The sequence below is a fragment of the Carassius auratus genome, chromosome 28 (assembly GCF_003368295.1).
Source record: "Carassius auratus strain Wakin chromosome 28, ASM336829v1, whole genome shotgun sequence".
Lineage (NCBI taxonomy): Eukaryota > Metazoa > Chordata > Actinopteri > Cypriniformes > Cyprinidae > Carassius > Carassius auratus.
The window spans coordinates 7,636,271-7,651,410 of NC_039270.1; the positions used below are offsets into that span (position 1 = coordinate 7,636,271).

General features: G+C 37.8%; 2 protein-coding genes across 5 annotated transcripts; both read left to right on the forward strand.

Annotated features, from left to right (window-relative positions):
- The first annotated feature begins 359 nt into the window (after nt 1-359).
- mettl26 (methyltransferase like 26) lies at nt 360-3,825 on the forward strand. 4 transcript variants are annotated; one of them, XM_026207502.1, is made up of 8 exons: nt 384-441; nt 574-698; nt 772-988; nt 2,214-2,376; nt 2,467-2,526; nt 2,622-2,689; nt 3,314-3,392; nt 3,670-3,825. In XM_026207502.1, exons 2-8 carry the CDS (start codon nt 629-631, stop codon nt 3,724-3,726), a joined length of 714 nt encoding a protein of 237 aa, XP_026063287.1. In that variant the 5' UTR covers nt 384-441; nt 574-628; the 3' UTR covers nt 3,727-3,825. The 4 variants fall into 4 exon arrangements, with proteins under 4 accessions (XP_026063290.1, XP_026063287.1, XP_026063286.1 ...); XM_026207505.1 differs by lacking the exon at nt 574-698 and having other exon boundaries at nt 360-441; XM_026207501.1 differs by lacking the exon at nt 384-441 and having other exon boundaries at nt 457-698.
- Nucleotides 3,826-4,890: 1,065 nt separating this feature from the next.
- LOC113046640 (ankyrin repeat domain-containing protein 40-like) lies at nt 4,891-13,482 on the forward strand. Its single transcript, XM_026207506.1, has 5 exons — nt 4,891-5,314; nt 6,564-6,712; nt 8,369-8,872; nt 9,839-10,020; nt 12,199-13,482. Exons 1-5 carry the CDS (start codon nt 5,181-5,183, stop codon nt 12,343-12,345), a joined length of 1,116 nt encoding a protein of 371 aa, XP_026063291.1. The 5' UTR covers nt 4,891-5,180; the 3' UTR covers nt 12,346-13,482.
- The last annotated feature ends 1,658 nt before the right edge of the window (nt 13,483-15,140 follow it).

The window sequence follows — 15,140 nt, forward strand, 5'->3', positions numbered from 1 at the left end:
GCTGCGTTGAAAATAAAAACTTTAACATTCTGATCCGGATGCCATCAAGCATCATCTGGTCGTAATCAGTCCTTCACTGACCAATCAGCGTTCATTAGCAGAATGCTAGCGCGTTATGGGCAACAACAACTCAACCTGTTGAGAAATTGAAAGGACATAAGTACTCGTTTATTCAACTTTTGACCTATAACCCATGTTGAACTTGCAAAACCTACAATCAGATCGGAGATTTCTCAACGGCAACCGGGTGAAAGGGATCAATTTAGCCGTATAGCCCAATAGTCCCCCTTTCATTTTGCACTCATGGCGATCGCCCCCAGTGGAACTCTGGTGGAACTGCAACCAAAATTCGATACAATAGGACTTAATAGGGAGTGGGAAGGCTCTCCGTAGACGGGCTCTGACGGTGCTATTTTACTGCAACACTGATGTGAAACGCTGGTATTCTGAATAAAATAAACAATACGAAAATCAACAACAGCAATAATAATACATTGTTATCTAGTGCACATGTTTCTAAAGTGATAATTTTAATTGCTTTCATTTATTTATTTATTTTTTGTCACACCCAAGCTTTTATATCAATCTCATGTGACCTGCATGGTGTGAGCTGCCATCATCGAAATGCATGCATTTGTTTTGGGCATTTGCACAATTTCGGAAGTGTCTCGGATCGCCGTACTTTGCCTCTTTAGAAGGTCTTGTTGGATTCTGGTTGGTTGTTTCTTTCAGGTGCTGTTATAGCTGTTCACGGTTTGCTCTCGGTTCCAGGATCTTGTCGTCGGAGGTGGAAGATGCTGAATGCTGCAGCAGCCGACCGAAATAAAGAGCCGATCCTCGATGTTTTAAGAAGCAGAGTGGCATCAGACAGGCCCCTGGTCGCTCTGGAAATATCTTCTGGCACAGGACAGCATGTCGTCCACTTTGCCAAAGCGTTTCCCAACATTACATGGCAACCGTCTGAGATCGAATCGCAGTCGATATCGAGGTAAATAAGCGCAACACCTTGATACATCGTGAACTCTCGACTTTAAATGTAACTTAGACATGAAATCTCTTATGCACCAGCGTTACAGAAATGCATTGTTTGAAACAATGACAACAAATATCATTTACTAAATAGCAAAGAGGCAGGTCGTTTAAATACTTCCTGAAATAATCCTTTAATTTCTATTTCCCCGTGCAATCTTGTGATTATGACAACGTTTGCTCAGACATCTGTCACTAGATAGCGCTGCTCAGTCACTTTTAGAAACCTTTTGTAGCTGTGCTCTGTGCTAGTTCGTTAAACACGAATACAATTATTTTTCTAATGTAGGTCTTTAAAAGTACACGCTCTTGATCTTAGCATTATTCATAAAATCCAAAAGTTATAAACTATTTAATCTAAACTTTCACAAAATTCAAATAGTTGCATGCTCCCCTTTTGAAACTATTTCATTTTAGAGCGGATGTCAACGCAGGGTTGATACATATTTTTCAGTAATATCCAGATAATCATTTATGTACTGAAATGATACCAGTTCATATAATACACTTTGACGGAATAATAGCAAATAACGAAACCATCTAATCAATTCTCGATGGATAAATCAATTGCTCTACTTTATTTCTTGTGTTAGTCAGAAATATAATGTCCTGAATGTCATTGCTGTCAACAGGAAAAAAATAAATAGAGGCAATTCTCTCTCCATTTATAAAAAATAGCTACATTAAAGTTTGGGTTTTTGTCCCAAGCCAATTCACAGAATTGAACTAATTAACTAAAAATAACACAGAAATACTCAAGTATAGTCAAACTATAAAAACTTTTTTATTTAAAAATTATTTACTTACATTCAAGATGTTCTAAACCGCAATTTTTTATCCCCCAAAAGGTAATATTTTGAAAAATAACTACTAAACAGATGGCGGCAGCCACTGACTTCCATAGGATAGAAAAAAAAAATACTATGGAAGTCAGTGGCTACCGCCAGCTGTCTGCTTACTAACATCCTTTAAAATATCTTAACACAAGAGAAACTCAAATGTTGGGAATTGAGTTAATAAAAATTTTTTGGGGTGAGCTTGCCTTTAAAGGTTTGTGCAAACTCCTGAGTCCCTACCGTTCTTTAAATTAGACCGCATACCATAAATGTATTCCAGCTATTGAATGGGAAATGTTTAATGCCTTGGTTTAAGAACTAACCTGTGATTTGGTTTTTGTATTGCAGTATTGAGGCATACCGAGAGCATCATAAGCTGCAGAATGTAAAGCCGCCCATGTATCTGGATGTGTCTCAGAGCTGGGAGAACTGGACCGGACTTCAGCCCGAGTCATGTGACCTCATCGTGAACATCAACATGATGCACATCTCCCCTCTGGCCTGCACTACCGTATTAAGCTTGCTTACTTGTGTTTCTCTTTCTCTCTATTTGTTGAACGTCTGCATTATAGATCACCTAACACGTGTTCGCTTGTTTCAGGGTTTGTTTAATGGTGTTGGAAAAATACTGAAGCCACAAGGACTGCTTCTGACTTATGGGGTACATGAAGCATGTTACGCTGATTCTTTAAAAAAAATATGCATTCGGTTACATGTATTGACTTCTAATGGCTTGCATCTGATAATGTTTTGCAGCCTTATGCTTTCAATGGATCAATTACTCCTCAGAGTAATGTTGACTTTGACCACAGCTTGAGATACAGGTTAGTGATGATAAAGGAAATCACTGCTCCGCTCCTGTATACCTGTATAAGAAGATTCTTGATCACATTTATTCCACTGGTTTGAAAAGACATGCTTCTCAGGCCATAGGACACTTACAGTTTGTTTAGATGGTTTCAATTCTCAAAATGGTCTTATATGTGGAAAAAAAAGAAGCTAATAATCGTAGTATTTTTCTTGTTTTCCAGTACAAACATCTAAAAGCTACTTTCTAGCAACAGTAAATTAAATAAAATTAAGTCCATGCTTAAATAACAGACACACAAACGAAAACTGTCAGGGAGATAAGAAAACCCTTTTTTGGCTTTTTGAATTAAGTTTATTTTTATTTCTCACCCCATCGATAGATTTTGTCTTGTTTTAAGCATAAACTCACTTAATGGTCATGTTTAACGGGATAGTTCACCCAAATAGCAAAAATTGTATTTGGGTGAACTATCCCTTTAAGGAATGTTTAGATATTTGTACTGCAAAACCAGACAAAAATACTGCGATAGAAAGTGAGTTTTTTGCTATGTGATTCCCAAAAGATAACATCAACGTTTTAATACAAGTTCTCTTACAGTTGTACCCTGTATATCACACTGTTTTTAAAACGGTTACAGAAATCCAGAGTGGGGTCTAAGAGATGTATCATTACTGAAGACGCTAGGTCAGGAAAATGGACTGAGATTGGAAGAAATTGTAAGTGTGTTTTAGAATCATTATTAATTGAGAATCTGCTGTAAATTAAAATATACTTCCAGATGCTATGGTCCATGTCAAGCCTCCTCATTAACATTCTCGCTGTGAAGGTTTTTCTTAGAGGCTGTGATCCATTACTTGGCCATGCTCCATTTGTAAATGAACCTGACATGTTGCCTTATAAATGGTGCCTTAAATGACTTGATTATGTGATGATTCACCGCCTGGAATCAGCAAAGGCTTGTAAATGCATCTGTTTGTGTTTTTAATGTTCTAGGTGGATATGCCCGCCAACAACAAGTGCTTACTGTTTCACAAGGACAGCGTGGTTTAATAGAATAACACTCACTGTGTTTACAGTCGAGCGGACGAACTCTGCAGTGTTTCAACGGTTCAAAGATACTGAATAATACAACGGCTTTGCTGAAATTGATCGTCACTCTCTTTCTGGAAATTTCTTTTTTTTTTCTTTTTTTTTTTTCAAACCAAAGGAAATTCATTATAATTCAGACAGATGCTTCAAATGATGTGCACTTAATATTGATCAAGCTGTATCCATGCATTTCTTTGATCATCCTCATTGGTCATCTGGATTCTAGTTCTGCAGGGTTGTGTCAAGATTTACCCGTCTTGTAATATCCACTTTAAGCTTGTTGACCAACCACTATGTGATAAAACTTGATCAAATGTGTGTTTTGAATGCAACGTGAGTTGCTTTTGTTTTAAGCCTTATGCATACATGTCAATTTACTTTACATTTATTCATTTAGCAGACACTTTTATCCAAAGCAACTTACAGATGAAGACAATGGAAGCAATCAAAAACAACAAAAAGAGCAATGATAGATAAGTACTAAAACAAGTCTCAGTTAGGTTAACACAGTACACATAGCATGGGATTTTAACTAATATAATAAATAAAAAGAAAACAGATAGAATAAAAAAAAATAAAAGAATAGAGCAAGCTAGTTAGAGGTCTTTACACATGCACACACACATACAGATAAAATTGCATAATAAATGAAAAGAAAATAGAATACAAAAAGATTAGAAAGGTAGTTAGATTTTTTAAAGAATAGAATAAGAATAGTGAGTGTTAAAGTTAGAGGGTCAAATAAAGATGGAAGAGATGTGTTGAGATGAGATGTGATTCTTGAAGATGTAAATTTATACTTTTAATCCAACTGATGGATAACATCAATTCAGTAACAGTTGCAATGAATATAACTTCATTAAGAAATTTCTATGCCAATAGCTAAATACATTTCATGCATTTTTTTTTTTTTACGAAACACTAATATTAGCTGCACTGTAAATGTATTTTCTGCTCTTGATTATTCAACTGACGTTCCTTGGTCAATAAAGAATATCAGTGTGTTATCTTGCACCACAGAGTCTGTTTATTGACTGCAGGTTTTGTATTCTTGACCTCTGATCGGACTCTTATCTTAGTTTTTAAGTGTGTTTCACTGGCTATCGTAGGAACCAAAGTTCATGATCTGAAGGTGTTACACGGAAAGTTGCCCCCAACATGGGAGGTGCAGCAGACACCAGCGGACTGCGGTAGTCGGCGAAAGATTATTTGGCTCAACCCGATTAACTATACTGTGCTGTTTTGATCCGATTTCAATCTAGAGAGTGTAAATAGACTCGCCTGTCGAAACTCATCCGGAACAGACAACAGTTCAAGCCACGGAGGAGCACGTTGAGCGTCTGTTGTCGTCTCCTGTCTTAAAAGCACAGTGTGTCATTTCGTATGAAGCTTTTATTTCCATAAATACTTGAATAATGTCAACGACATCGCTGGATAAAGAGCTACAGGAGCGTCTGCGAGAGGCCAGTGCCATCGGAGACCTCGAGGAGGTGAAGACTTTAGTGGAGAGCGGAGTCAACATCAACTCTCAGAATGAGATCAACGGATGGTGCGTGTTTAACTTACACACTGCTTATTTAGATTTACAAGTCCGTACAGTTACATTAACCTTTGCTTAGACATCAGTTCGCCCTTATTCTGAGCCGCTGGGCATCATTTATACTTGACAGTGAGGACAGGATCAGATATGTGACCAGCGGGCGCAGTGTCCCCCTTCTTAAAGGAACAGTTCACACACACAAAAAAAATGTACATATGATGAAATGAAACTACTTATTCCCAGGCCGTTTAAGATGTAGAGGAGTTTGTTTCTTTATCAGAACAGATTGGGAGAAATTTAACATTACATCACTCGCTCACCAATGGAGTGAATGGGTGCCGTCAGGATGAGAGTCCAGACAGCTGATAAAAACATCACTATAGTTTACACGTGAATGTGAGTCCATACATTTCCTCCCTGTTGTCTCGCATCAAAGCAAAAACATATGTTTTTTAAATGGTTTTTGATCCGTACATATTTCTCTCCTGGTTCAGACAAGATGACTTTTTCACTGGATAAAGCAATATTATGAGAAGAGGATTTGTGTTTTAGCTGGATGCAATGGTTTTGAGATTAAAAACATCTTAATGATGGGTTTGTTTATTACGAACACGTGGCTTTTCACTTCACTAGGGTCTTGTCAGTTACTTGATGCTTTAATCAGCTGTCTGGACTCGAGTTCTGACGGCACCCATTCAGTCTCCAATAGTTTGAAAATAGTTTAATTTTAATATGCAGAGGCAATATGAGATGAATCAATAGTGTGAGTTTGGGACAGGATTTTATGTGTTATCTCACTACCTTCTTATTATTTTACATTGTTTAATGTGTATGTCGCTTAAATGTTTAATGTATAGTGCTACATAACTCCGGTTTAAATGTGGCCTTAATAGGGTTTAAAATGCATCAGCCCAGGGTCATGATGTAATGCAGAAAGCCGTTTATAATGAACAGAGCAGGACTGAGGAAAGCGGAGTAGTTTCTGAGTGCTGTAGATAAGCCCTTACCTTTCATCTAGCCTGGCAGCATTCCTGACATGATTAATTAGACTGCCTGTCTTTATTCTCTCTGTGTTCTCACTGTGGAGATTTCCTGAGCAGCTGAATTGAGGTGTAAGATTTGTTCTGACATGCATGCCAAGTCTTGAATGCTTTGTTTTAGTAATGTCTGAATGCATTCAAACTCATTTGTCTGATGCAGTGCACATTGCATAATGCACAGCATGTTTAAGAAGTTGTGATGTCCCCTGTTCACCCAGGACGTGTTTGCATTGGGCCTGTAAAAGAAACCACAAACACATAGTGGCCTATCTGTTGAACGCCGGAGCCGACAAAGACATTCTGACAGCGAAAGAGGAGCTGGCCGTTCAACTCACTTCCAAACCTGAAATCAGAAGACTGCTCGGAGGTATGTTTTCAGAAAACCTGCCTTCTGTGTCACAGGACATGGTGTGTTAGGTGCCTTAGATGTTTTATAAGTTTTCATATATAGTCTAGATATTTACAGTCTGGCCTAAGTGTTGTGTTGAGTGGTATATGTGTACTAGAACAGGGTTTCTCCCTCGAGGTCCACTTTCCTGCAGAGCTTAGCTCCAGTCTTGGTTAAACTGACCACCATCCTGTAACTTTCTAGTGATCCTGAAGACCTTGAATATCTTGTTCAGGTGGGATTCATTAGGGTTGGAGCTCGAGGGCCAAAGTGGAGAACCTCTGCACTGGAATATAAATGCATGTGGATAGTATCCATTCATACTAATTAGGTATTAAATTTCCAGACCGATATAAATACTCATATGCATTCATATGACTCGCATTTATGAAATGATATACATTTGCATATTAAATCAAATGTCTGTCCTTAGTCTGTTTTTGCACAGTGTTTCAGTATCCTATTGGTTGTCGACTAATGTTAGTGATTTAATTTTGACAATTTTGTTCAGTGTAAACATGGTCAATTTACAGTGCACTTTCCTGAGCCATAAAGACAATAAATGTAAAAATAATTATAAATATCATGAATTTGACAGAAGATCCTTCAAACTTTGGTTTAGATTTTGTATTATTTCAATTTGTATAATATTGTGATGCCAAATCTGTAGCATTCAAAACTATTGTTTTTAGTTTTTAATGTTTTTTTTATTTTATTTTCTGTAGAAAAATTTTACAGAATTGAACAGCCATTACATCATCAATTTTCATATTTTGCATAAGATTTTATATTTGCATTGTATTAATTCTTGAAAACACTCAAATACATATTTAAAAGCTTCCACTGTTTTGACATCTTGATCAACTTTTTAAAGCTTGATTTAAAGTTAACCTTTACAAGCACTACAAATATAGGAATAGTGTTAAATGTTATGTTTAGCTCATCTTAAAATGAATATCCATTTTCATATTGTATGAAATTACTATTGATTTTAATTTGTAGTGTTGAATTTTTTCAGATATTAAGACAAAATAATATAAAATTTAATACTGGGCATCAGTCCATCATTGGACATAATGGTATAATTTATTATTGAATTATCAGTTTATTATAACACATGTGACTCTGGAACACAAAACCTTAAGTCTTAAGTCTCTGGAGTATATTTGTAGCAGTAGCCAACAATACATTGTATGGTTCAAAATTATACATTTTTCTTTTATGCAAAAAATCAATATGATATTAAGTAAAGATCATGGTCCATAAATTTCCTACCATATATATCAAAACGTAATTTTTTGAATAGTAATATGAATGGCTAAGAACTTCATTTGGATGACTTTACATGCATTTTTTGCACCCTCAGATTCCAGATTTTCAAATAGTTGTATTTCGACCATATACTGTCCTGTCCTAACAAACCATACATCAATGGAAAGATTATATATTTATAAATCTCAATTTCTAAAAATGGACCCTTATGACTGGTTTTGTGGTCCGGGATCACATATAATAATTTCTGTTCCCTGCAATACACTAAAATGCAAAAAAACAGAAAACCTTCTGCATATGTCAATTACGCAGATGAATGTCGTTACACTGTCACATTCATGCTTGACGTCCTTCTGTCTCCAGTGGAAGAAGAAGATGTGCCTGAGGTGAAGGAACCAGAGCTGCCAATCATCCCAAACTATCTTTCCAACCCGCCCTTCCTGTACAGCAAGATGGATAACGACACCCTGAGCACAGCACAGCAGAACGGCAGCAACAATCCTCCAGAGCCCCTGGAGTCAGAACCAGCGACGTTATCACCGACACAGGAGCAGCAGCTTCCGCCTCAGCATCAGCAGCCCAAGAGCCTTTACTCAGACAGCCAGAGCCAGCAGGAGTTACCCTTCATCCCCGTGGTGGAGCAGAACGGCCTGCCCATGGAGCTCTCCTTAGAGACTCATCACACCAGCCACTGCGAGTTTACACACCCTCATCCTATAGCACAGAACGGCCCGCCACCAGTCCCCAGCGCCAGCGTCACCCGGCAGCAGTCCGTCCCGCAGCAGATCAACTGCTCCCAGCTCGGGGGATCCATGCCGGCCTTCCAGCCCTTCTTTTTCACCAGCACTTTTCCCGTTAACGTACAAGGTACAGTGAGGATTTGTTAGGAAACTTGTTGCCCTTCCTTTCATTTGATTCAATGCACCTCTGCTCTGACCTCCACATGAGAAAGGAATAGTTTTTATGAGGAAGCAGATAGTGTGGGATACACTGTACATAATTAAAATTGTGAAAGAAATTTTAAATTTAAGTTAAATTTATAAAACTGTAGTTAAAAAAAATCAATTTTGTTAAAATTATATATTTAGAAAAAGATTTAGTGACAGATTAATGCTTATGAATTAGCTTTCATACACACACACACACACACACTATTTATGTATATATATATATGTGTGTGTGTGTGTGTGTGTGTGTGTGTGTCTTATTCTCACCAAGGCTACATTTATTTGATCAGAATTCAAATCAATGAATTTCTTGTTTAATATTTTTTTTAAATACAATCTATTCCTGTGATGCAAAGCTGGATTTTTATGAATTTTACTCCAGTCTTCAGTGTCACATGATCCTTCAGAAATGTATCAGTCTTAATATGCTGATTTGCTGCTCAGTAGATCTTTTTTTATTATTATGAATATTTAAAATGGTTTTGCTGCTCAATATTTTTGTGGAAACGGTGATGTTTTTCCAGGAATCTTTGATGCATAGAAAATTAAAAGAACAGCATTCATTTAAAAGAAAAAATATTTTATAACATTATACATGTATTTACTGTCATTTTGGATCAAGCAACCTCACTGAATAAAAACATAAATTTATTTAAAAAAAAAAAAAAAATCAAAGTGACCTCATATTTTACATTTTAAGGCGCTTTACATAGAAATGCATATCTCCTGAATTCAATCTTTCCAACACGGCTTGAAGGCTTGAATAGATCTCCACTAGAAAGTGTGCGCACTCTTTCTTTAAATATCCATGCACTCCAACACACCGGATTGAGGAATACAGAGAGATTCCTCCAGTCCCAGTCTCAGACTTGCTGTCTCTTCTCAGAGCTGGTCCTGAAGGTGCGCATCCAGAACAGCAGCGTCAGAGAGAACGACTTCATCGAGGTGGAGCTGGACCGGCAGGAGCTGACGTACCGCGCACTCCTCCGCGTGTGCTGCCGCGAGCTGGACATCAGCGCGGAGCACGTGGAGAAGATCCGCAAGCTGCCCAACACTATGCTCAGAAAGGTGAGGCCTGAGACTATTAACAGCTAAGTCAAGTCACACGGTGAGCTGACTCACAGCCTATAAGGTTGTATCCTAACAGTGTTTTAGATGCTCTTAGCAGTACACAGATAGCAGCTCCACTTACAATTGAGCATTAGCATGTTGATGTCAGGCACATAAAAAATGGGTAGAATAGGGTAATAATTTATTTGAATTATTTCATAATTTTACTATAATTTAATTACTTTCAATTACAATAATTTTTTTTTTCATTGAAAGTTTTTGGTGTTAAAAAGGAAAACTTACTATACCCCCCCCCCCTCCAAAATGTAAGCCTTAATTTACATGTCAGGAATAATTAATTAAAGTGGAAGGTGGAAACTTAAAGGGATAGTTCACCTAAAATTTGAATTGTCATTATTTTCTCACCCTCAAGTTATTTCGAACCTGTATGAGTCTCTTTCTTCTGTTGAACACAAAAGACAATATTTTTGGTAATTTTTTTTTTTTTTATGTCTAAAAAAAGGTGACTGTAGCCATTGACTTCCATAGTATTTTTTTTTTCCATACTATTGAATTCAGTGGCTACTGTGAACTGTTTGGTTACTAACTTTCTTCAAAATATCTTTTTTTGTGTTCAACAGAAGAAAGGGACTCTTGAGGACGAGTAAATGATGACAGAATTACAGAAAACTTTTTATGCGAACTATCCCTTGAATAAATTTGATTAAAAACATTAGAATGTTAGTGCTAAATTAGTGCTGTCAAATGATTAATCGTGATTAGTAGCATCCAAGATTAAAGTTTTTGTTTGCATAATATATGTGTGTACTTTATATTTATTATGTATACATAAATACAAAAATAATGCTATTATTATCGGTGAAGAGTGTTGTTGGGCATGACAACAGAGCGTCCTGCGTGTTTGAGAGCTTTGCGCTGTCATCCTGGTGGCAGTACTGTTGATCTTGCTCTTGAATGAATACAAAGACAATACTTCCTGCACAAATGCATGTTTCTAGCTGTTGATAGAGGAATAGGGATTTGGGTATGTTCCTCATGGTTTAGTTTGGGCCTCTTAGTCATCTTGATACTACGTAAAAGTGACATTCTGTCCGGTAGAGCAAGATCCTCTCCTGTTTAAGAATCTACAGACAAGGTTTGTTGAGCTGGTATATCTGAGCTGTGCTTTTTAACATTGCGTAGAATGCAGAAAGAGCGACGAACCTGGTTATAATGGCTGAAATCTGACGGTACTTTTGGCCATTTTTTTAAATCTATCTGCAGAAACTAGTGGAGTTGGGTTTTTAGTGGGTTTTTAGTAGAGCCCTACTGCATCATGGGAACGTTCCTGCTGCTATATCTAGTCTCATAAACAACAGAAGAATGGCGGGTACTTCAGATAAGGGGAGCGTTATAGTGATTAAATGGCTAATCTTGATTATTTAGTGCATCAATTATAAGCACGGTTAGTAATCGTGATTATTGTCTTTTTAGAAATAGCTTTTTAGATTGTCAGAATTATTGCACATTCACAAGCACCAATCAACGTAATGTCAGAAAAATGCCTGGTTTATTTTCCCTAATCAAGCTTTGATGCATTATATTTTCATTATATTATATTTTATGAATAAACAGAGTCTACATAAAAACATGAGGCTTGCAGTGAATCAGTGAAATACCTAATATTAAAGGGATGGTTCACCCAAAAATGAAAATTACTCGCCCTCAAGCCATCCTAGCTGTATATGGCTTCCCTCTTTGAGTTATATTAAAGGGGGGTGAAATGCTCGTTTTCACTCAATATCCTGTTAATCTTGAGTACCTATAGAGTAGTACTGCATCCTTCATAACTCCAAAAAGTCTTCAGTTTTATTATATTTTTAAGAGAAAGTCTGTACCGATTTTTCCCGGAAAAACACGAGCGTCTGTAGGCGTGACGTGTGGGCGGAGCTAAAGAATCACGAGAGCCAGTAGGCTTTTGCATTGACAGCGTCTGGAAGCTGTGACATTACGTGAGGACAAAACCAACCAAAACAAACCATTGCTAACAGTCAGATTCAGCGTATATTTATGATCCAGAGGCTGAAATTTAACAAGATTGACATCTGGCAACTGCATGCTTTATTTTTATACACAGCCCTATTCCATCTCATCCAACACTACATCTGTCTAAATGTATGCGTGCTCTTTTAACAGGATAAAGACGTGGCACGGCTACAGGATTTCCAGGAGTTGGAGGTGGTGCTGGAGAAAACCGAAAGCTTGTCTCTGTTCTCCGGAGGTCAGGGGGGTCTGCCCGACAGGCCCTGCTACAACATGAAGGCCTCCAGGCTCACCTACTAGCTCCACATTAGAGACTCCGAGAGGTTTATCCGGGACCTGCTTCCTGAAATCCCAAACACTTTTCAGATCCCAACATATGCTCCCGTGTTGGGTTGGTAAATGGTTCCCACTAGATGATCTCCTTCGTTAACAGATGTATCTTTAGTGCCTCCTCCATTGTAACCATAGATAGCTTGTTCTGCAGGTTTGACCTGCTCTGGGGTGGATGGCGCATTTGATTTGAATAGTCAAATCCATTCAGCTCACGACAGGACTTTTGCGTTCAGATCCATCCCACTGCCTTGCCTTCATATCGGCTCACTGTGTGAGAGTAGGCATTTCATCAGACATCCAACAAATGTATACGGTCCTATCACAAGAGGTCTGTCGGACATGCTGGCCAATCAGCTGTGTAGTGGTTTGTATGCCTGCATTGACTGGAGGAAGCCACGCTAGTTTCACACCAATGCTTCGAAATAAAAAAAAATGTGGTTTGCAAGACAACTCTCTGTGCACTTTACCGAAACCTTGCCGTTATGAGGGAAGCGTCCTTTATATTTAACCCTTGAGAAGTCAGTGCTGTATTTTGAATGCTGTTTTGTTTTTCAGTCACTGTAAGCCAAGTAACTCTTTCTATAAACTAGCATGGACTGTTTGGAGAAGATCGGCCTCATGTATGAACTCAGAATGCCCTTGTTTCTCTTTAACTTATTAATGTAGCAAACGATATCTTCGTTTTCCCCTAGGAAGAGCTGAATTGGAGAGGAGTCATAGGATATTTAACCACTGAGAGCTTCCAGTCAGCTTCATACTGACTTCCCTTGAGCGCTTAGTTCTGACATATTTTGACAAGAAAGGGTCTGTGTTCAAGATCTAGAGGTAATAGTAGTGCCATTTTACTAAACACTTCTCTGAATTATTGTTTATGAACTTGAAATACATTTCTGGTTTCAGGACCAGTGGGGAATGCTTGAGGCTAGGTTTAGAAGCGGCACATGAACACTACTTTGTTGTAATTTCTCTTGTTGAATTGACAAAGATTGTGTAACTGTGAGAAGAATTTTTTAAGATTTGTCTTACAAACTGTTTTTTAGTTTTCTCTGAGGGTTTGACTGTCTAACCAAGCATACAACCATTAAACATTTGTTAACAATATGCTACTATTGTTGAGATGTAGTGTTAGCCCCTGGGAAAGACATTGGTAAATTATTGACAATAGGTTTTTTTTTTTTTTAACATGCAGTTTTTAGTATTATATAATACTGGAATCTGGGTAATATATATATATATATATATATATGTGTGTGTGTGTGTGTGTGTGTGTGTGTGTGTGTGTGTATACAGTGCAGACCAAAAGTTTGGACACACCTCATTCAAAGAGCTTTCTTTATTTTCATGACTATGAAAATTGTAGAGTCACACCGAAGGCATCAAAACTATAAATTAACACATGTGGAATTATATACATCATAAAAAAGTGTGAAACAACTGAAAATATGTCATATTGTAGGTTCTTCAAAGTAGCCAGCTTTTGCTTGATTACTGCTTTGCACACTCTTGGCATTCTCTTGATGAGCTTCAAGAGGTAGTCACCTGAAATGGTCTTCCAACAGTCTTGAAGGAGTTCCCCGAGAGATGCTTAGCACTTGTTGGCCCTTTTGCCTTCTGTCTGTGGTCCAGCTCACCCCTAAACCATCTGGATTGGGTTCAGGTCCGGTGACTGTGGAGGACAGGTCATCTGGCGCAGCACCCCATCACTCTCCTTCTTCAAATAGCCCTCGATGCCTTCAGTGTGACTCTACAATTTTAGTTAGTCAAATAAAGTCATCAAAATAAAGAAAACTCTTTGAATGAGAAGGCATGTCAAAACTTTTGGTCTGTACTGTATGTGTGTGTGTGTGTGTGTGTGTGTATGTTCTCAATTAACTAAAAGACAGCTGGGAAGCCATTTACAAGATTTTCTTTGCTTTTTATTTTGTTTGTCGTGGGGTTAACTTGAACAACAGCTTACAGCATATATTAACCTAATTAAAATTAAACTATATATATATACACACACACACACAAATACAGTATCTCACAAAAGTGAGTACACCCTAAGTGAACGTGTCAAAACTGTGTCCAATGTGTGAATATTTTGCGTGAGCACCACTGTCATCTAGCATTGTCTTAGTCCTTGTGGGCCTGGGATTCACCTGAGCTGCACAGCGTGTTGCTGGGATCCTCTTCCACTCCTCCATAATGACGCACCTGATGCACAGCACGAGGACCCTAGCAAGGTGTGTTCCAAGTGGAACCCATCTTAGAAAACCTCTGTGTGACCCTGGCCACTGTACTGTGACTCAGTTTCAGGCTGTTACTGATCTTCCTAAAGCATAGGCCTTTGTGGAGAGCAACAATTCTAATTCTCAAAGATAATTATTTGCCGTGAGCAGCCATGTTGAGCATCCAGTGTCCGTATGAGAGAATTGTACTCAAAGCACCAAATCTTAACTGCTCTATACAAGATACACAAATCTGTATGGTCCTGTCAAGCAGACAAAAACATTAACATGATGAATAGGACATGAGGCTTTGTTGTCACTTTGGGTGTACCCACTTTTGTTGCCCGCTCTATTTACATTTAAGGCTGTATGTTAAGTTATTTTCAGAGGACAGTAAATCTATACTGCTATACAAGCTGCACATTGACTACTCTAAAATATATCAAAGTTTAATTTCTATAGTATTGTCCATTGAGAAGATATACGCTCACCTAAAGGATTATTAGGAACAGTTGTTCAATTTCTCATTAATGCAATTATCTAATCAACCAA